At 37.2% G+C, this 22527-nt stretch overlaps 1 protein-coding gene across 2 annotated transcripts; it reads left to right on the top strand.

Annotated features, from left to right (window-relative positions):
- The first annotated feature begins 282 nt into the window (after window positions 1–282).
- Window positions 283–17769, top strand: SERPINB7 (serpin family B member 7). Of its 2 annotated transcripts, XM_045527384.1 has the most exons (7): window positions 283–450; window positions 6652–6702; window positions 7252–7368; window positions 9929–10046; window positions 12032–12174; window positions 14654–14800; window positions 17334–17769. In XM_045527384.1, exons 1-7 carry the CDS (start codon window positions 283–285, stop codon window positions 17730–17732), a joined length of 1143 nt encoding a protein of 380 aa, XP_045383340.1. In that variant the 3' UTR covers window positions 17733–17769. The 2 variants fall into 2 exon arrangements, with proteins under 2 accessions (XP_045383340.1, XP_045383341.1); XM_045527385.1 differs by lacking the exon at window positions 6652–6702.
- The last annotated feature ends 4758 nt before the right edge of the window (window positions 17770–22527 follow it).

The raw sequence follows: 22527 nt of genomic DNA on the forward strand, positions 1-22527 counted from the left end.
ACATAGGTGGAAATGTTGCACTAAGAATATCGATGTGAGAAAAATGGGTATATCAAAATAGTTTTTCCAGAAGAGACAGTTTTAGAGTGCTACTAACAAGGATGTTGAGCCAAAAGACCTTTTTCTTTTTTTGTTCTAAGTTATTTGGTGATTACATCCAAGGCTGAAGAAATGAAGCTTTAAAATTAAAAATATGAATATAAAAACCAAGATATTTATAGCAAATATTCTGTGAACTGACGTCATTTCCTTGTTGTTCTCTAGGCTGCATCCCATTTCACAATGGCCTCCTTTGCTGCAGCCAATGCAGAATTTTGCTTCAACCTGTTCAGAGAGATGGATAACAATCAAGGCAATGGAAATATGTTCTTTTCCTCTCTGAGCATCTTCACTGCCCTGGCAATGGTCCGTTTGGGCGCTCGAGGTGACTGCGCTGCTCAGATTGATAAGGTCAGTCCTGGCATTTGCAATTAACCATCAGGGCAACTTGTTTTGCCCAAAGGAGTATTTCACTGCGATGGTCCCCATGTCAATGGAGGCATCACGAGGGCACAAGGTGTCACATCTTCACACACTTCCACGAGCCCCTCTTCAGGTGTAGAGAGAGCACACAGCTCGAAGCACTTGTTTTTGAGCTTGGAGGCAGCAGAAATAATCCAAGAACCACAGCTTTGATTCTTTTTCTTAGTACAGTGGTTCTCAAGGTGTGTTTCCCCGACCAGGAACATCACCATCACCTGGAAAACTTGTTAGAAATGCGAATGCTTGGGCCCCACCCCAGGCCTACTGAATCAGAAACTATGGGTGTGGGGCACAGCAATCTGGGTTTTAACGAGCTCCCCAAGTGCACACTGAAGTTTGAGAACCACTGTCTGAGTAGATACGGGTGAGACAGGAGAGCTAGAGGGAGATTCCAGTGACGTCCAGGTTTAAACACTGGTTACCTGGGCACAGATGACTTAATAGTACATTCCAGATAATAGCAGCCTACCTGAATGGCCGTCACATTGTCACTACCACCACCTTCAGGAAGTGCACATTAATGTGCCCGTGCACACTGCTCTGAGCCAGGCTGCAGCGGGAAGTGAAATGCTCCAAGGTTTCCTCCCTTCTCTCAGGAAACTGCTGTTGAAATTCAGTAGCTCAATAGCAGGTGAAATACCAGGTCCAGGCTGCACTCAGAGGCCTTGCTGTTGTCACTTTCTGTGCCACCCAGCCCCCTTTCCTCTGATTATTTTAGTTCAGAAGTATGCGCTGGAGAAAGCTAGTCCCCGTTGTAACCTGTCACACCTCAGTACTTATTAAAGATTATTAGTATAGATTATTAGTATGATAATTTAAACTAGAATAATTCTTTTCTTTCTCTGGCTAGCTCAGTGGATGTTTGCTGCTAGGGAACACTACAAACTCTACGACTGACATTTTTTCAAGAGCTTGAGAGTTCACAACCCAGTATGCAGGATACCTCACTTTAATGAGATGATGGTAACAACCAACTGCTGAGAACTCTGTCAGCGTCAGGCTCTGGGATAAGCCCTAAAAATATGATCTTATTTAACACTCACAATAACACACTGAAGTGGCATCACTATCTTGATGTTATGGAGGGGTTGCCTTGCTAACTATGTGTTGGCAGATGGCAGACCTGTTATTCAAACTCGGGGTGATCTTTTCTGAAAGAGGATTTCTTAACCTTGGCTCTACTGCCATTTTGGGCTGGGTAATTCTTTGTTGTGACGGGCTGTGTTGTGTATCCTCAGAAGTTAACAGCATCCCTGGCCTCTCCCCACTAGATACCAGCTTTGCGCCTCTCCTTAGTCATGACAACCAAAAACATCTCCAGATATTTCCAAAGAAACCCCCGGGAGGCAAAATCAATCTCCAGTTGAGAACTTCCCTGAAGCCCCCACAATTTATGGCTTCCATTTGTATATTTCTTTTAAGCATTACCATGGACCTGTGGTTTTTTTTTTTCTTTTTGATGCTCAAAGAGTCACAGCTGGGCCAGCAGAAGTCCCTTTAACCCATCCTTTTTAAATAATCCTTCATAATAACTCTAAAATATTTTTGCTTTCTGATAAGATGTTCTGGGCTTATCTTGACTTATCTTGGCTCCAAGAAGGGCTCAGCTGTTCTATATGAAGCCCTGGCTCATTTACTGCATTAAAGTCAAGAATCTGTGTGCTTGAGGTTCAATGCAGTTGAAGTGCCATGAAGGCTGCTCACCATTTGAGTGAAAGATCTGGGAAAGTACTTATTTACAAGGTCATGTGTGCAGGTGCATATTTTTTTCATTTGTCTGTAATATTACTATTCTGTCTTATCTTGTTCTAATATAAAAGTTTTAAAAATTTATTTTCCCTGGTTTTTTTTTTTTTGGATTTACTTGCTCCTTTCTTCTCTCTTATATAACATTTCCAGTGAAACATATTATGCTATATATATTTTTATCCTAAATCATGTGTTTGGATTATAATATTGCTTCGAAGTTGTTCAAATCTGAATGTTTTAAAACACAATTGGGTTTTACCAAAAATATTTTAAAATAATCATTGTACTACTTACTCTACCATTCTGTAGGAAGAAGTAATAGTTTTATAATTTGGCATGAATACATAGGTAGAAGTCCAAGGGGATGTAGATGATTCTGCTTCTTTGTTTTTTTTCACCCTTAATCCAAATATCCTGAAATTGCTTACATTGTATAGACCCATTATTTTTCTCTCATTGCTGTCATCTAAATTTGTTAGCCAGTTACTTGATTTTCCTATATAAGGACATGAGGGAAGATGAAAATAGAAGACTCTTAGTATTTTGGATAGGAACACCAAGGAATTGGATAGGAAAAGTGAGAAGAGGGAAAATTGTGATAAATAAGCCCTTTTAATTTTTATTCAACATATATCACATATAAATATTTACTACAGGTTGAAGATGCCTTATGTGAAATGCTTGGGGTCAGGAGGAGTGTTTTTTGAACTTTTTATTTCAAATCTTGGATTTTTTCAGATTTTAAAATATTTGCATGCACATAATGAAATGTCTTGGGGATGGGACCCAAGTGTAAACATGAAATTCATTTATCTTTCATACACACATAGCATAAAGGTGATTTTATACTTTTAATAATTTTGTGCATGAAACAAATTTTGAATTCCATAAGAGGTTGGGTGTGGAATTTTCCACTTTGGAGTCATTCTGGTGCTCCAAACTTTTCAGATATTGTAGCATTTCAGATTTGGGATTTTTGAATTAGGACTGCTCAAACTGTAGTATCATTATTTATCTTTAGTCATGGTAGTTTTATTGTTGAATCTACAATTTCTTAGATTTTTTAAAAGATAAAAACAGATATGTGTCACTTCAATATTGTACCAGTCCAGCTTATTAAAAAGCCAATTAGCAATATCAGACAATCAAACAAATTAATATAAAAATGGAATATCATTAATGATCAAAGAATGATGTTAAATATTATTATACTTCTTAAAACTTTATTCAAAAAGTTAAAAAGAATGACTTCTAGATATTCATATAATTTTGTAATATTGCTTGGATGCTGCAAGAGTTAACTCAGAACAGATATTAGCATGTTTCAGCCTTGGCACTTTATCATGGTATTTTATATTTCTGTCCATCTGCATATTCCTAAATAACAGCCTATACAATGGTGGCATTAGGACTTTTTAAAATATGAGAACTGCAGGAAGTTTAAAAGTTACAGTCTGCCTTAGAAGAAATCTTGGCCAAAGAGGAGAGATTCCTTTCCCCTGGCTAGCTTCACATTAATTACTAGGTTCTTTTTACAAGGTACAGTCATGCATCATATAACAGTAGTTTTGGTCAATGACAGACCACATATACAACTGTAGCCCTATAAGATTATAATGGAGCTGAAATATTCCTATTGTCTAGCGATGCTGTAGCCATCATAACACCATAGCACAATGCATTACTCATGTGTTTGCAGTAATGCTGGTGTAAACCAACCTACTGCACTGCCAGTTGTATAAAACTTTAGCACATACAATTATGTACAGTCCTTAATACTTGATAATGATAATAAATGACTGTTACTAGTTTATATATTTACTATGCTATACTGTTTATTGTTATTTTAGAGTATACTTCTTCTATGTATAAAAAATAAAAAGTAGCTATAAAACAGCCTCAGGTGGGTCTTTCACGAGGTATTCCAGAAAAAGGCATTGTTATTAATCATGGGAGATGACAGCTGAATACATGTTATTGCCACCGAAGACCTTCCAATGAGACAAGATGTGGGAGGTAGAAGACAGTGAAATTGATGATCCTGACCCTGTATAGATCTAGGCTAAAATGTGTGCGTTTGAGTCTCAGTTTTTAACAAAAAAGTTTAAAAAGTAAAATAATAACAATAATAAAAAGCTTATAGAGTAAGTATATAAAGAAAGATGTTTTTGTATAGCTGTACAATGTCTTTGTGTTTTAAGCTAAGTATTATTATTACAGAAGAGTCAAAAATTAAAAAAAATGAAAATGTTTATAAAGTAAATAAGTTACAGTGAGTTAATGTTAATTTATTACTGAAGAAAGAAAAATATTTTTTATAAATTTAGTGTAGCCTAAGTGTACAATGTTTATAAAGCCTACAGTTGTATATAACAATGTCCTAGGCCTTCGCATTCACTCACCACTTACTCACTGACTCATAGAGCAACTTCCGATCTTGAAAATGCCATTCATGTTAAGTTTCCTATGCAGGTGTACCATTTTTATCTTTTATACAATACGTTTACTGTACCTTTTCTATGTTTAGATACATTTAGGTACACAAATATTTGCCATTGTGTTACAATGGCCTACAGTATTCAGTACAGTTAACATGCTGTATGGGTTTGTAGCCCACGAGCAACAAGCTGTACCATAAAGCCTGGGTGTGTAGTAGGCTACACCAGGTAGGTCTGTGCAAGTGCACTCTGTGATGTTCACATAATGATGAATTTGCCTAATGACCCATTTGTGAGAAGGTATCCTCATCATTAAGTGAGGCATGACTGTAGTGAGTAAAAGGTTTAAAACTCTGAAGAACAGACATCAAATTAAATTTTATAATTTGTTTATATAATTTTGTAAAGCCATTTGTATTTTACTCTAGACAACATTATGTGATATTCAAGCCTTTCTCCCTGAACTGTTTCAAAGATCAGAGAGCTGGTCCCTCCCATTCTTGATGCCTCATTTTAGGAAACAAAGGTACAAAGGGACCACTCAAGTTCAAGGTCAGCAGACAGGAGCTGGCCCCTGCTACTTTCCCTCTCCTTGCACTGAAATGGTTGACAGTGATTACTTCCATTTGCAACTTTCCCTTTATATTTTGGGAACACTGAGAGACAAACATTTCTTTTCTAATGTAGATATTACAATGCAAAAAAAATGAAATAATTATAATGATGTCCAAAGTATGACTTTATTTCTTCCCTGTAGAAGCAAAAATAAATAATTCCAAGGAAGTGGAAGGTCTTGTTCAACCTTTCTTTCCTAGTGACAAGTTACTAACTCCATTGTTCACCAGTGGACAAGTCACAGTCACCATGAAATGGACCACAAAACAAAGGCAGGCTTGTTCAAGGACTATATTCTACCCCTAAATTCTTTTTATAAGTTGGGGAGAGATAACTACCATATTTTTAAAAGCATTGAAAATCTGTATGTTCGACCAAGATCAAATGGGAAAGAGGGCAGGTATTCTTCATGCTCCACGACAGCACAGAACTAGAGGGAAAATGACCCCCATGTTGGCAACAGAAGTCTAAGCTGCTAAGCATGGGGCCTTGATGCCTGCAGAGACCCCATTTATGAATTTTAAATAACGACTAATTTATATATCAAATTTGCTTTGTAGACTTTTCCTTATCTCTCATTGCACCTTATATTATTATTCCAGATTAAGAGGATGTAGAAATTAAGACAGGTTCCAATTCTCTGTGACCTATTAAGAATAAGGGCGATAGTCATAGTTTTTGTAAGTGTTTGTACCTCTTTCTGGGCTCTTCCATTTTCCCCTAGTTAATAAGATGGTGCTATGAATTAGAAGTCTGAGGCCTTGAAGTTGAAAGCCATCACAGGGGCATTTAAAAGGCAAAGTGTATCATTCCTTCAGCATTTTGGAGCAGCAATTCTAAGTTAGGTTTTAAAATTTCCTTTAATCACCAAATTGATTGGGGGTGGGGAATAAAGAAACTATCAAATAATTAAACAATTTTCAACATTAAAGGTATTTATTACAATAGGGCAACTACCACATTTACTCGACAGCCCGCAAACATTTGAAATTCGTTCTTCCATTGAGGCAGCCTCATCAGAATGTTTTAGAAACTTTTTTTGGCTAAAAAGGCAGGAAAGCCTCTCTTATCCTTGCCAAGCTCCAAATTATAATATGGTTTTCCTTTTAATAAGGTAGTGAATGAACAATTCCAATGTCTCCTTTCCAGCCTACCGATGCTCATTCGGAGTTGTGGGGAGAATCCACTCTAGGACGCTAGTGAACTTGGAATGGCAATTAGGCAAATGTATTGGGAAAGAAATATTTTAATTTTTAAAACCTCTTGCCAGCTGTTCTCCTGGTAACCTCTGATTCTGATAACTGCTTTCCTTGTGTCCTGTTTGCAGTTGCTTCACTTTAATGATGCCTCGGGACATGGAAGTCCTTCTAATAGACAGGTAAAGACAATGTGTTCTTTTGGAAAAAGAGAATGTGAGACTCAATGGAAAACAAATTACTGTATCCTGAATATATTTAAGTCCGTTCTCCACCTTTTTAAAACAAAAAAAGCTGTTTTCAGAATTCCAGATTGTGCAAATTTCAAATAAAATTTTGACAATTTATTGTTAAGTATAAATTTATTAATATTTTACTTAAGTATTGGCCAGATTTTGGCAAGAGAGTGCAGAACTAAATGTTTTGCCTCTCTGATATTCACAGCCAACTAAGATGAGTAAAATTAATTATTTAGTACACATTCATTATCTTCTGTTAACAATTTTATTCTAAGTTAATTATTTATTTAGTAAATTCTTTAATTTCACCACAGACACTATTATGAGAAAGGGCAAGCCATCGTAAATGTATGTGGCATTGTTTGCTGTTTTTATAGCTCATTATTTTTTAATTTGTATGGTATAATATACATGTTTTATTGGATGTGTAGATGAGATTATGCATATCTCTGTGGTCCAAGAACAAATTTTTATACATCTTTTTAATAACAGCCAGCACTCCAGTCTCAATTGAAAAGAGTTCTTTCTGATATAAACACATCCCACAAGGATTATGATCTCAGCATTGCCAATGGTCTTTTTGCGGAAAAAATTTTTGACTTTGACAAGGTAAGCAAAACTGCCTATGTTAGAAGGTTATTTCCACTCTGGACCTGAAACTTGTTAATCCATTATCTGAATAAAGGCTTGCCCCTTTCTACCCAGCCAGACAAAGGTGATTATTTTCCTTGTGACTCCTAATTATGTTCCCAGGTAGGAACATAGCCACTATCTTTGTATCATCACTGTTTCCAAAGTTCAACGTTTCACTCAACTAATTCACATATTCAGAGTCACCAGACTGATGGGCTCCAAAACAGAAGAGAAGGTGGCCTTTGGCAGTGATATTGAGCTGTCATGGGAGGATGGGGATTAACCAGCCCACTTAGGGGTGTCCAGGACAATAGAGGAAAAAGTCTATCAGTGTTTCCTCTGAGCTTTCGGTCTCCTAAGACAGTTTTGAATCCCCAGTGTGAGTTCTCTCTTTTCACCTTTTTTTTTTCTCAGCCATGCTTTTCATCTCTGCTTCTAGCAATTACTTACTTATCTTTCCAGTGAGGTTGCTTACAAAAGAGTTCCTGGTGGGAGGCATGGCCACACAGGGCCAGCCATTGGCACAGAGGAAGCTCAGATTCAACCTAGGTGGGAAATGGGTTCACTTGAAATCAGTAGTCTAATGTTTAGTGTTTCTGCATGGTGTGGGTGTATTATCAATGAACTCATCATGGAATCCTGCCTACCCAAAGGGAAATTAGGCCCAGAATGAAGTCTACATGCTACTATGCTCAACTTATGCTTTGCAACCATCATTCCTATGACTACCAGAAGCTTCTTACCCCGTTAATGCCATTCAAAAAGACAGTGATGGTGGTTCTCTGGGCATGGAACCCAGAGAACCTTTTAATTCTTGTAATTAATTCTGCATTCCCGAGACAACTGTAAAACTTCACCTCAGTGACATTTCTGGGCTAATCTCCACTTGCATCTTTGCCAACTCTCTGTGTTCCACCCAGCCATTACTGTTCCCTCTGTGTGCCACCCACTCAAATTCTTTGCCCCTTCCAGCACCACTCCCAAATCCTTTGCTTGGTAGCCTGCCAATTATGAAGCATTAGGACACTTTTTATGGATGAATGGATGGGTGGATGGAGGGATGAATTAATCAGTAGCCCTATCCATAGACGTTACATGCAAAGCTTGCATTAGAGAGCTAATCTCCTCCTGTGAGTGTGGACAATGAATAAGTAGTCAATCTTCATCATTAGAGTTGAAAATCCTATAAAATTTAATAGCATACCCATTGATAATACAAAACCAAATGTGGTTTGTAATAAATCTTTTTCTCTCAATTCTGAAAATCTTTCCTTCAAAAAATATATGTATTTGTTGTATTACTGATGTATTAACAAATTAGATCGCTATTTTTTTCAATTTTTTTTTTTAATTTCAGCATATTACAGAGGTACAAATGTTTAGGTTACACATATTGCCTTTTCCCCATCCAAGTCAGAGCTTCAAGCATGTCCATGCTGGTGAGACTGCAAACCAGTACAACCTCTGTGGAGAGTAATATGGAGATACTTCAAAGAGCTACAAGTAGAACTACAATTTGATCCAGCAATCCTATTACTTACTGGGCATCTACCCAAAGGAACAAAAGACATTCTATAAAAAAGACATCTGCACTAGAATGTTTATAGCAGCACAATTCACAATTGCAAAGATGTGGAAACAACCCAAGATCACTACTATTTATTTTTATAAAAAATGTATTTCTTAAATGTCTGTTATGTACAAGGCAATGTGCTATGTACTAGGACTACAATATTAACAAGGCATATATGGTCCTGATTTCACAGAATTTTCTCCTTGTGAAGAGTTCAGAAAATCTCAAATATAAGGAAGATGCATTATGATATAATAACAGCTCTTAAGAAAAATGAAGGTAAAGAAATTATTAGAAGACATAGGAGGAACTTAGGGAAGATGTGTGTCAAGGAGAGACAGCTATTCTTAAAACTGCAAAATGAGAAAGACATTATCATGAGAAATATGGGACATTCTGGGCAGAAGGAATGTTGCTCAAATGCCTCAAGTGAGAGAGGACAGATGGCATTTTTGGGAAACTGAAAGGAATTGGGTATGGGGAGAGAGCAGAGTAGGAAGGGGAAAGTGGCTAGAAATGAGGTAACAGGGTATAGATCAACAGAGAATTGTAGGCGAGGTTCAAGGACTTGGGCTTTATATTAAGCATTGAAGGTTTTCAGCAGAAAGCGGGTGACCAAGCAAGGGAGACTAGTTAGGAGGCTATTGAGGTATTTATGATGAGAAAGCCATGGTAAAGGAAGGGAGTGGGCTTCAATCATAATCTCTGTTAGCCTCCCTAATCCATTTGAGATAAACTTCAGTTGAAACAGTGCTATTTGCTGCACAAATTCAATTTCAAGTTCACCAGATTCCCTTGCAACCATATTTTCATATTTCTGGCTATATTTATTTACTCATCTTTGGAGCAGGGCTGAGTCTTGGAATAAAGCAGTGGAAATGCAGAAACAAGTTCAAAAATACATTTCTTCTATGCTCAGTTGGTGGTGATTTGTAAATACAAGGCCTGTATGCTTATTTATAGAACTACATTCAGTGTGCTGAAAAGTTATACAATGCCAATGTGGAACGAGTTGATTTTACAAATGATATGGAAGATACCAGACATAAAATCAATAAATGGATTGAAAAGGAAACCCATGGTGAGTGCAATACCCTATTTTTCTACAAGATCTCTCAGTTATTTAAAATTATGTCAGTATTTGTCTGCAATATGGTTTTAAGTAATCTTAATAACTTGAATGCTTTATACTTTTCAGAAATTTTGCCTTTTATAGTATCTCATATGATTGGTAAACAACACTGTGAAATAAACAGATATTATTGTAACCATTTCATAAATTAATTTCAAGTTGAGATAATTTAATGAATTAATCTCAATATCTCATCCTAGTAAGTGAACAAAAACTAAGAGTGGTTTACAGGACATTATTTTCAATAACTACAATGTCGTATGTATTTCATTCTAATGACCAATCCAATTCTTTAGGATTGGGTTGATTTTAATACTTTAAAATGTCATTGCTTTTTTAAAGGTGATATATAGTTTATCTGTCATTTTAAAATTATCTTCCTTTATCAAAATAATGTATGTGGCAAAGGTTGTATCTTCCAGAAAAAGTACAACTTTTTTAGTGGTAAGTCTCTACCTAAGGGTTGGTCTTCACTTGTACTCTGAACATTATAAGATATTTACTGAGTCTGGCTCTGCCTCAGAAATATGAGACATATGAATTATACTCTTAAACACAAACATTCAGCAACATGCAATTAATCATGGGAGTAAGGATACAATGTCTCAATTTTTTTGTTTATTCATTCATCATTATATCAGTAGTGGGATATTTTGATCTTTAGCCATCACGTTTCAAATATAGCACTTATAAATCAAGAGAAACTATGTAATTGTTACTTTTCTAATAACTGGGTAGTATTCTATTTAGTGGTTAATATCTAAGGATATCAGATTACTAATGCCTTTTTCCATTTAGACCAGTGATTTATTTCTGTTCCTTCCTTTCTCATGCAAATCTGTGTGTAATTATTCTCATTTTCATAATCATATATACTAATTTATTTGAGGAAACACTTCAAAATGTTGCCAATATTCTAAACAGCCCCACCTGGGTCTTACATGCCATTCTCTACACAATACCAGAGCCATCCTTTGGAAAGGCAAATCTGATCCATCATGACTGTGCCTTTCTTTGCCTTTCAGTGGGTCCTGAACAACCATTTTCCATCACCTTTGGGATAATCCAAAATTCTTACCAGACATTCAAGGCTCTTCACTATCTGGCCCCATAGGAGTGTGTTTGGGTTTCCTCAATACACTTTGTTCTTCTAGGTTCCCATGTCTTTGAATTAAGAGTCCATGCCTTATAGAAGTTCTCCTTGCCCCCCAGCTTTCCCCTAACTAAATCAGACAGGCCCAGCCAGAATTGGGTGCCCCTGATCTGTGCTCCCACAGTGCATGGATCACATCCCTATGCTACTGGTGGGTTACAACTGCTTATTTGATTGTTGACTCCCATATGCTAGACTGTAACCTTAACCCTAAACCTAACCGAGTGATGGCATGGGCTGTATCTTTCATTATTATAATTCAAGTACCTAGAATAGTACATGGAATCTAGCAAAAATCTCAGTAATGTAGAATGAAGGAGGGGTTTCACCTTTTCAACTGGTTGGAGCGAAATCATATTCAAAGTGCTGTAGTAACCAGAGGTGGCCTAGTCAATGCAGTAAAGGCAGTTTGGTGCCTATAAGCAGCAGCTTTGAGGAGTGTCCTTCTCAGTTGGAATCCTATTGTCATCGTTCCCTCGTTGCTTGGCTTTGTACCTGTTACATAATCTCTCTCTGTCTCAGAGAATCTGTGTCTCAGATTTCTCAACAGGAAATGGAAACAATAATAGTGCCTACCTCATAGGAATATTATATTGTGAGAATTATTGCACCAAAAGGACTTAGAAATATTAATTGCTCATAGGTGACTACTAATATCCTTATTAGTATTGTAATTATTATGAGAGAAGAAAAAACTTCATGCCCATTAATGGGCTTTAAAAACATTTAAAAGAATTTACATCAAAAATTAACATTTTGCCCTAAATTTATTTTTCAAAAGGCAAAATCAAGAATGTGCTTAACGAAGGCAGCATCAGCTCGTCTGCTGTCATGGTGCTGGTGAATGCCGTGTACTTCAAGGGCAAGTGGGAGTCAGCCTTCACCAAGAGTGAAACCGTGAATTGCCGTTTCAAATCTCCCAAGGTATGTTGTAAATCTCCTATTTAACTTAGGATTCTTTTCCCCCAGCACTATTCCTTTGCAGGAAATTGTATTTACCTAGGCAATTGCTGGGTTCCCCATTTCTTTACCCATTTTTTCTTCTGTGTCACCAATACTGTAGGGTAAGTTGCTTTATAAAGCGAACTTTCTATTTCCCTAATGCAGCTTACGAAACACAACCAAGGGTGTCCTGTAAATTGATAGTTGTTAAAATATATTCAAAATTGAAAGAAGGATTGAATGTATTTTAGTTGGTGGCCCATAAGCAGAAAATATGACAAAAGTGTACCTTTCATTTTTTATGATTTTAACTGTGGGGTCTACAATTAGAGTTGTCTACCAGTGATTTTCTTGAGTCAAAGCAGGGATGTGTTTCCTTTTATAAAGGAAAAAGTTATATTATGCATTTCCAAGGAGAGTGATAATTATTTCTTCATTTAATTCTGTTTTGATCTTGTTACTGACCTTCATAAGACATCTTCTTGGCTTTTTACCAACTTGTACATAGTAATCTTAGTAGAGTAGAGATATTAAAGGCCTTGGAGTCGAAATACAGTTCTGGGGTCCCTGCCTTGCTTCATAGAAGCTGCTTTGTGTTAGGAAAATTAACCACTGTGGACTTCCCCCTCCTGACATGTCAAATGAAGGGATTCAATTAGTTGATATCTAAATTTTTTCGATCAGTCTTTTGTATTGAGAAATTTAGATTTATTAGTAATTTTAAAATAGTTTTATTTTTCAAGTGGTATTTTTCATCTATTGAAATAGTCTTTCTACATTTTCCCACATCAGAAGTTTTAGACATGGGGATGCTGAGAGCTGGTAGCCATTAAAGATCACTGAATGAGTCAGGAGTTGAGAATAGAGAGTTACCTAGGCAGCCATATCTGCAGGTGTGGTCACTCTCTGGGAGGAACACTTGGGGGCAGAGTAGAACAGGGACAAGGATGCGCTTTAGGTAGCCTGCAGGGACTGCAGGACAGCCCTGCTCTGTGTCCTACAGGCCCAGTGGAGCAAAGTTATGATGGAGGTACGTCTGGAGGAAGAAAGAGATGGGAACAGAAATATTTTGAAAATTATATATGGACAAATAATAAAATATGATAAATCCTAATAAAATACAGCTCTGTCTATACGACAGAGCTTATATTTTCTGTGTAATTGCAATATGAAGCATGTTAGGTAGTATTAGAATTTGAGTGCCTGGGACTTACAAGGTTTGGATGTGAATTTTCAGTTTTCCACATCTACCCTAGTAGATGTGGTCTATAGTAAATTGCATTTGTTACCTCATTATCAACAATGAAAACAAAGCATATAGTCTTCCTGTCTCCTGTATTGGGGTGGGTTTGTTTCCTTTCCTAAAGTTTTTAGCTAAAAAAGTACTACTACATAACAACATTGTTTCAAACTCTCTGCTGGTTCACACCCCCTATATAATATGGCTATAACAGATAGATTATAATGTAACAGGTTATAGAATCTAGATTGCTGATGTCAGTGTTGGTTTCATTGCATTAAAAATTGGTGAAATTACATCTCCAGCATAACCCAGCTGTGCGATTCTTTCCCTGCAGCAGTATAGGAGTGAGGCATTGTAGCTAAGACATCTCAGCCTCCATTCATTGGTTCCAGGCTTAATTCTGTTGGCCTGTCTCACTAAGCAGGTGGATGCTCCAAATGTGTTCTTTCTGAGGGCTGGACTCAAAGTCAAAAAGGGCAATCGTTCCAGAGAGAGAAGGACCTTTTGCTCAAGGACATAGAATTATTTGTCCTCCCCATGTAGAACCTTTTGTCCTAAAGTAGGATATTACAGAAATGTTGACAAGTGTGCAGATCATAAATCAACATTAGGAAAAAGACAGTTTATTGTAGCTCTATGGTGTCTCTAAATCTGTAAATGGTATTCTTAAAAGCCATTATGCTTTGCCCTAGTTAATTTGAGAGACACTGCCAAATACCTTGCAGGGCTTTTTAAAAACTTTCCTAGGACCTCAGTCTTAAATTGCATAATTTTGGTAGTACTAATCTGTATTTTACTTCAAATTAGAGAAAAAAATCTATGGCATTCATTTTCCATTGTACTATAGACATTTTCAGTTAAAACACCAAGTACAAAGCAATGTTCCAAGTGCTAGATATATTAATTCACATAATCCTCACAACAATCCTATGCAGCAGGGACAGCTAACATCCCCATGATACAGACGAAGAAATGGAGGCACAAAGAGGTAAAGCAACTTACCCAGGGTCACACAGTGAGGAAGTTTTGAATTTAGAGAGCCAAACTATAAGTCTTTGCTTTCACCACTAAGACATATTCCAAGGCAACCATTACTAGCAGCATGTCAGGAAAAATCTACAGGATCAACTGAGAAAAATATAAAAATATTGTACTTGGTCAATAAGTAAAGTGAGGTGGGATTATTAATGATTTTTGTGTGTGTGATTGGACTTTCAGTGTCCTGGGAAAGTAGCTGCCATGATGCATCAAGAGCGGATGTTCAATCTGTCTGTTGTTCAGGACCCAGCTATGCAGGTCCTTCAGCTGAAATATAATGGTGGCATAAGCATGTACATTCTGCTTCCGGAAAATGACCTGTCACAAGTAAGTCACTGCTGTCACTTTCATTCTTGGACAATAATAAGACTTTTAGAATACCATTGATTGTGTTTTCACCCATAAACTTTAAGATTTCACATGGTTGGGATATTAGAGACTCACCTACTTATTCATTTATTTGACAAATATTTAAGGAGTACTCACTATGTGCCAGATACTGTTTTAGATGTTGAGATTGACTTACCTCATTGTAGCATAATTCTAGTTGAATAGCTGTAAAGTCAGAACCCTCTCAAATCTCAGCCATGGAGTCAAAAGGCATGTGTTTAGTTCTTCTTGGTGCTTGGCCATGAAAACAGTTTTTTATGTGTTACTGACATTTTGGCAGACCAAGCGTCTTCAGGCAGGTATGATAGGGTGGAGTCTTGATACTTTGAGAATTAAAATGCATGGTCTCACTCTGTGCTGCTGCATCTCTAGTGGAAAGCAGAGGGTAGGACTGCCCTGTGACTGCGGCGACAGGAGAAGCAGACGATCACAGTGCAAGGGGCAGACTGTGGGGGCAATGTGAACCGGATGCCATCGCTGCATCTCAGATCCTCATCTCCTTTTAGCCCTCTTCCTCCTTCCTTCTGAACTTGGCTATTTGAGTCTGGGACTTGCAATCTCAGAGGCCTATGCTCATCACCCTTCTCTGTTCTCCCAATCAAAAGAGCAATAGACATCGTTTATGGAGAATCTACTACATGCCAGTCCACATGCTCTGAGCTTCATTTATATCCTCTCATTTGATGTTGACAGCAACCCTGTGAGATAAGGAAAGGAGGCTCTTGGAATTTAATCAATATGTCTGATAGATACTTGTGTACAAATATGTGTGCTTGTGAGCGGGTGTCTGTATGTACACACAAATGTATGTACCTCAGTTAAACTAAAAATTATAATTACATGCTAAAATATTTGTTTTATTTTGATTTGGAAAACAATGACTGCTATTGTAGAATAATTAAAAAGCAGAAAGAATATTAAAAAAAGGTGTTCCTATTATCCAGAAGCATTATTTCTACCCATATGTTCCTTATGATTTAAAAACATGACTTTAAAGCTTTGGAAAGACAGTTTCTACCTAGACAAAGACCACTGAATTGCTGTAATGACTTTCACTCATTAACTTTTCATCTTAATATCCTTTTTTGACATGAGAAGCAAGAGAAATGTCATAAAATTGACATTGTTAAATCTAAAGTGTGACCACATTAAATATTGCTACTCATATTAAATCAGTTATTCACTTGGTATAATCTTCATAGCAATCAGATTTTAGCACACATTGATTATTTTAACTTAAAACAATCTATAATAGAAAAAAGCAGCCCAGATAAAACAAGCTCAAAAGATAGATTTGTTCTTCTATATTTTCTGAGTTTTCCTTTTCTATAATAGATTTACTCAATAATGCTTGGATCTTACTAGTACAAACCTACATACCATATAATCCTAAATACCTACATAATCCTACATAACCAGATAATGATGAGGAAGTTGGCTGTCAGTGGGCTAAATGAAAAAAAAAATTCCAACTCAGTGTTAAAAGTTATTACAGATTAACTACAAACTGGATAATTAACACACAGAAAATTCAAATTAGACTAAATTTGATTATATAAATTTAGGTCCTTGATAAGAATGCAAGTTTGATGCTGGTAAAAAGTTGTTTAGGATTGCAGTGAGCCTGAATTTGAGAAGAAATATCCTTACATAAGATTTCTAAACAATGTTCATGAAAAATCTTCTCATTCTACATCTGAAAGTATTTATGATCAATTCTCAATAGTCAAGAGTTGGTGAATTCAATTTATGAATCTATGGGGACAGCAATTGGTGCTGGAGAGAGAGATGGGCTCCTAGCTGTGTAATTAAGGCTGCTTGCCTTGCACCCTGGGCGTGTCTCCCTACAACCTCATGAGCTTCAGCTGTCTCATCTGTTGACTAGGAGAGTCTACTTGGATACAAGCTTCCCAGACAGTGTAGATGACTGTGCTGGACATATTGGTCACCCATACCCTCAGCACTGGACTCATGCCACCTGAGTTTCCATTGGTTTACTCCAGCAAGCTGTGCAAACGTTATTATTTTCTACGCCTTTCATGATGGGGAAATGGTCAAGAAACACTGATTTAAATGACTGCTGAGGTTCTTTCTCCATTTGAAGAAATTCCTCTGATTCCCAAATTCCTCTGATTCCCAAATTCCCTCACCTGTCCTTTGTTCCACTTTGGGTATGAGGAATATTTGCCCATTGTTTGTATGTGGGCAGAGAACAGAATTGCCCTAAAGTGCAAATAACTCATGCCTTCTCAGAGAACAGCAAATTAAATATGTGATTTATTAAAAAGTACTTGAACCATTCATTTTAATCCTCTTCCCTTTTGAGGATCCCCACCCCAGGACCCACTCACATGCTTAAATACAAATATCCAGGAAGAGACGATTATGGAAAACCATATACCTTTGAAGTTGTTGTTTCATCTGTCACTTAAACACGTGATTCTAAATTACCTTTTAATTATTTCTACAGGTTGAAAACAAACTGAACTTTCAGAATCTAATGGAATGGACCAATCCAAGAAAAATGACCTCTAAGTATGTTGAGGTGTATTTTCCTCAGTTCAAGATAGAGAAGAATTATGAACTCAAATACCATTTAAAAGCCTTAGGGGTGAAAGATATCTTTGATGAGTCCAGAGCTGATCTCTCTGGAATAGCTTCAGGAGGTCGCCTATATGTGTCAAAACTAGTGCACAAGTCATACATAGAGGTCACCGAGGACGGCACTGAGGCTTCTGCTGCCACGGGAAGTAACATTGTGGAAAAGCAGCTCCCTGAGTCGACGGTGTTCAGAGCCGACCGCCCATTCCTATTTTTCATCAGGAAGGAAGACATCATCTTATTTAGTGGCAAAGTCTCTTGCCCCTGAAAATCCAATTGATTTCCATTACAGTGGTCCCTGCCACATCACAGAACCACCACAAGTGAATAGATTTGAGTATTACTGGAAATGTACACTGTTTCCTTTATTTCTCCTAACATTGGTCAGCAAGTGATTTGGGTGCCTTGACCCTTCTCAGACACCTGGTTGACTGTCCTTATCCCTGCTCTTGGTGTTTCTTCCACCATTGACCTCACCCATTTCTCATTTCATTGTCTTTCTACACATGCTCCTGTCTACCATTCTCCCCCACGGCCCCACTGGTGATGAGAATGTAGAAGCAGCAGCCTCAGGAATCTTTTCTGAAACTCTACAGTTATCACAGATAGTCTAGCTTCATTGTCAAAGATCTAGTAAATAAGCCCAACTGCTTCCTAGAAATAAATGTGAAGGATGACTTTTCATTGTTGACCTACAAAGACATTAGAGTTTACTTTCATGCATTTAATTTTAAACCAATGTATAATCTTGATGTTAAAAAATACAGACTTGGGATAGGGGACCAACCAAAATATTTCATTAATAATTTCAAGTTGACATCTTTTGGCCTTCCTTTGATAATACCGAGTATGTACATAGTTTTTCAAATATTAAAGATCTTTTAAAGATTGGCAGTTGTTATTTACAGTATATTACTTCAAATGCTATGGAGTTTACAAGTTTTTTTCTCTATTTATCAGAATAAAGAAATAAAACACATCTGTCCAATGTGATTGTTCTCCTCTGATCAATTGTGGGACACTAGTGCTTTCTTTATTTTCTAAGCCAAGCAAGCAATGAAAGGAAAGAATGCTTTTTTAAATACCCTTCATTTGGTTCAATGCTGCTAATTTATTATGCATGAAGTTACTTATTTTATAGATACAGGGGCTGGTGAGCTAATTTTAAACACTAGGATTTAAATTCATACAGGAAAATGATTTGCACATATGAATATTTATAATAAGCCATATGTAACTTTATAAATAGATTAAAAAAAGAGAATCAGTAGACTGTGCTGAACTTAGGAATTTATAAACAATAAGTCTACTGAATTGTGTTTTCATTACAAGAGACTTTGACCTGAATAGGAGCATTATAAATCGGGGGTAGCCTATTGCATGGCATCATGGTGCTTAGTACTAGACCGGTCAGATACTTGATTTTCAACAACTCTATGGAATCCATGAATATGGTATGAACGAGTAAATTGGGTATGATTTGAAAGATGTGGAAAATCCCTTGATCAAAATAATTTAACCATTAACCTGCAACACCTGTAATAACTATTTATGCCTTTCTGGGACCTTTATGGGAAGTGAATTTAACTGGTATGCAGTGGTATGTTTTGGGGCAGGAACTGATTTTTTGCATTACCATCCCCTTCTATTACTAGTAAAAAGTAGCAAGTCCCTCAGGAAATGGGAGACAAGAGCGTGTGTTCTGAAGGTGGCCACACGGTTCACAAGCATGGATACTATTCCCTGCTGACAGGGTTCTCTGGACAGCCGTGGTGGGACTCAAAGCCACTGACATTTAAAGTAAGAAACAGAAAGAGTGGAAGTGAGATGTTAAAAAAAAAATAGCATACATCTTAGTCCATTCAGGCTGCTATAACAAAATACCTTAGACTAGGTAATTTATAAATAGCAGAAATTTATTTCTCACAGTTCTGGAGGCTGGGAAGTCCAAAATCAAGGCACCAGCAGATTCTATGTCGGGTGAGGGCCTGTTCTTCATAAGGCACCTTCTTGCTGTGCCCTTACATGGTGGAAGGGGTAGAAGGGGCAAGGCAGCTCCCTTGAGCCTCTTTCAGAAGGGCACTAATCCCATTCTTGAGGGTGGAGCTCTCATGACTGATACTCTCTTAAAGATTTCACCTCTTAATACTATTGAATTGGGGGTTAGGTACCAACATGTGAATTTAGGGGGATACCAACATTCAGACTATTCCATATAGAAAAACTAAATACAAATTTTCCTTGCAATGTTGGTTGTTTGGTCCTATTCATATTTCTACCTCTTGTTTAAGGGCCCCATCTCATTCAGAGAAGGGCTATGTTGTGCAGTCATGATCTAGCCTTGGTCTGGCGGAACTTTCACAACTTGCAACAGCTTCTGAAACTGTGGCCATTGTGGAAGCACTGATCCTTTCTGTTGAAGTTCTGTTGAACTTCATCAATAAATATCAGGTTCAAAGGTTTCAAAGGTAACAGTTGTTCAGCTCCTCCCTTACCATCAAAGTTCATGATTTCTGAGACAGTATCTGTGTCTGATTTGCTTTTGCACCTTCACATCCCTAGAACAATACTTGACATGTGGTAGGTGCTCAGCGTGTCTTTAGAATAAACATAGTCATTAGTCCCAAGGGTATGATTTGTGGTAGAAATAAGACCCCCAGGGACCACTTTAGTATAAGATCAAGTTGCTGATCTTGTAATGGATTTCTTTTTATACAAAGATGACTTTTTATCTTTTAGGGTCATATTTCTTTAATCTGCTTATTAGCCATGGATGTTTCCAAAACTTTTTTATTTTTTCTTAAAATTCTTTCTATATATGATCCTCTCCAGTCATATGGCTTTAATAATTACTAAATGTTCAGCTTCATCCAAATTCACAACTGCTTCCTGGGTCAATCTACCTGAATGTCACAGAGTAAACCTAAGCATGTATAAGATAAAACTCATCCCCATCTTCCTTGAGTCTGCTATACCTTCCTGGGGGCCTACTTTTTGTTAAAAATGAGTATCGTCTAAAAACTCTAGCACAAAACATCAAGATAATCTTGTATCTTCCTTCTTTTTCCCATTGGAACTTTTCATGGGTGTTACTATTAAAATATCTCTTGACTATCTCCCCTTTTCTCCTCTTTCATCAAGACTGCCCTAGTTTAGGCTGCATTCCTTCTCTGGACTGGCCTTGTATCTGGTCTGCCTACCTCTTGTGACTCTTATTTCTCTCTCACTTCTAGACTAAAAGTTGTGAAGATGTTTTATGTTTTCATCTATAAACATCAGTTATCTTCCTAAAACACAGATCAGATCTATCACCTTCATGTAAAACACTGATGGCTCTTCACCACCTGAGGACAGAGTCTACACTCTCTAGCATGGCATTCAAAGCTTTCCACAATTTTATGTTATCTTCCTTTCCTATTTGTTCTGCCCCTCGCTGCCAAGGACTACCCTGAAGGTACCCTGTACTATTTGAAAACCCAAGTCACCATTTTCATGTTGCTCAGCTTGTCCCATCTGACTGGCACATTCTCCTCATATTGTTTTATGATACCCGTTTAATTGTTCAAGAACCTGATCACATTCATGTTTTCTGTGGACAGTCCTACTCAGTTGGATTCAAAAACACATTGCGGATCTTTTTATGAGGGGTGTGTCCAAATTTCTTGTTATGCTTTGCTTAGATGTATGTACATGTGTGTGTGCATATGCGTGTGTGTGTCTTGTTACATATAAACCATTTAAGGGCAGGAAATGGCATATGGTAGGTTTACCTTCCTCGCTTTAAATGAAAAAATTCCTATAAGTTCCTAACAAAATCAAACAGTGTATAAGTCAAACAGTGACCAGACAAAAGGGGCCCTTGCCGGCCTCATTCCCACCTCTACCAGGGGCTCCTTGAGAACAGTCTGTGTTCTGCTAGTCACATAATAACAATAACATAAACTCTCCTAATAAACTCTTCGAGAGAAGGGACAGTTGCATTCTACTCTCTTTGTAATTTCTCACTAGCATATTCTATACCTTTTCACTGACTGATAGATTCTACTCATTCACAGGGAGGCAGAATCTTTAATCATCGGGGCATCTTTTGACATTAATGTTTCATAAATCTAAACTTCCTTTTAGAAACAAGCAGCACCTTCAAGAAGAGAAAGTCACAGAGACCTGACCTGAAGACAAGGAATAGGCTGGTTAAGAACTTAATTGCATTATTGGGCATGTTTTTGATACTCCTCTTTCTTCTCCATGTTCCTTGCCCACAGCATTGTGAACCAAAACAAGAACACCATTGTGCTTGAAATATGAGAACACTTTGTTGAAACTAAAGTGACTAATATTTTGTAAATAGTTTGAGTCTCATAATAGGTGTGTGATTTAACACACTGACTGCCATACTAGAAAAAAACGTTTTCCCTAGGGCCACAGTGTTTTATTACAGTGTCTATTTAAATAAAATAAAAACTTTGAAAACAAAATGATCCTTTCTAATTTAATGAAAAATTTGTTATTTTTTTATTGTTTTCTGTGTATGAGTTACATGCAACTCATGCAGCACTAGAATCAATTTTTACACAGCACACCACTTGAGTCGTATGTGACTCACAATATACTTACTGAACTTGTTTCAGAGAACTGAGTCTTCATATGAGGCCGCAGGGTTAAAACTAGCATGAGTTAAATACAACTGACATGGCAGTTAATGTGTTAAACAAAGCAAACAAACACACTTCAAAATAATTAGTGCATTGGGAAGAAAGGAAAAGCAATGAGAATGGGAAGGGAAATGTGGAGGGAACAGAAATTCTTTCTAGATGTTTTAAAAACAATCTGCTGTAAAATATGAACATTTTTTTCCAAGTGTGCCTCTTCAGACAAGACTTGTCGATGCAGCTGAGAGTCTGATTTCCACATGTACAGCAGGGTGATGTGCACGGTGAATGAGGGTGGAGGGGCTATGGGAGTGGGAAGCAGGGGTCTCTGCACCTGTCCTGAAGGTTGGGAAGACATCCTGGAGGAAGGGATGCTTTGGCTGAGACCTGGAGGAATAAGTAGGAGTAGGAAGA

This window comes from Lemur catta, chromosome 16 (genome assembly GCF_020740605.2).
Source record: "Lemur catta isolate mLemCat1 chromosome 16, mLemCat1.pri, whole genome shotgun sequence".
NCBI classification, from domain to species: Eukaryota; Metazoa; Chordata; class Mammalia; order Primates; family Lemuridae; genus Lemur; species Lemur catta.

What these genes read in the sequence shown, in the direction of transcription:
- SERPINB7 (XM_045527384.1), top strand. Translation starts at nt 283, where the DNA reads ATGGCCTCCTTTGCTGCAGCCAATGCAGAATTTTGCTTCAACCTGTTC. An exon ending in AAATTTTTGACTTTGACAAG is followed by an intron (nt 7,369 to 9,928) that starts GTAAGCAAAACT and finishes GCTTATTTATAG; the next exon opens with AACTACATTCAGTGTGCTGA. An exon ending in GCCGTTTCAAATCTCCCAAG is followed by an intron (nt 12,175 to 14,653) that starts GTATGTTGTAAA and finishes TTGGACTTTCAG; the next exon opens with TGTCCTGGGAAAGTAGCTGC.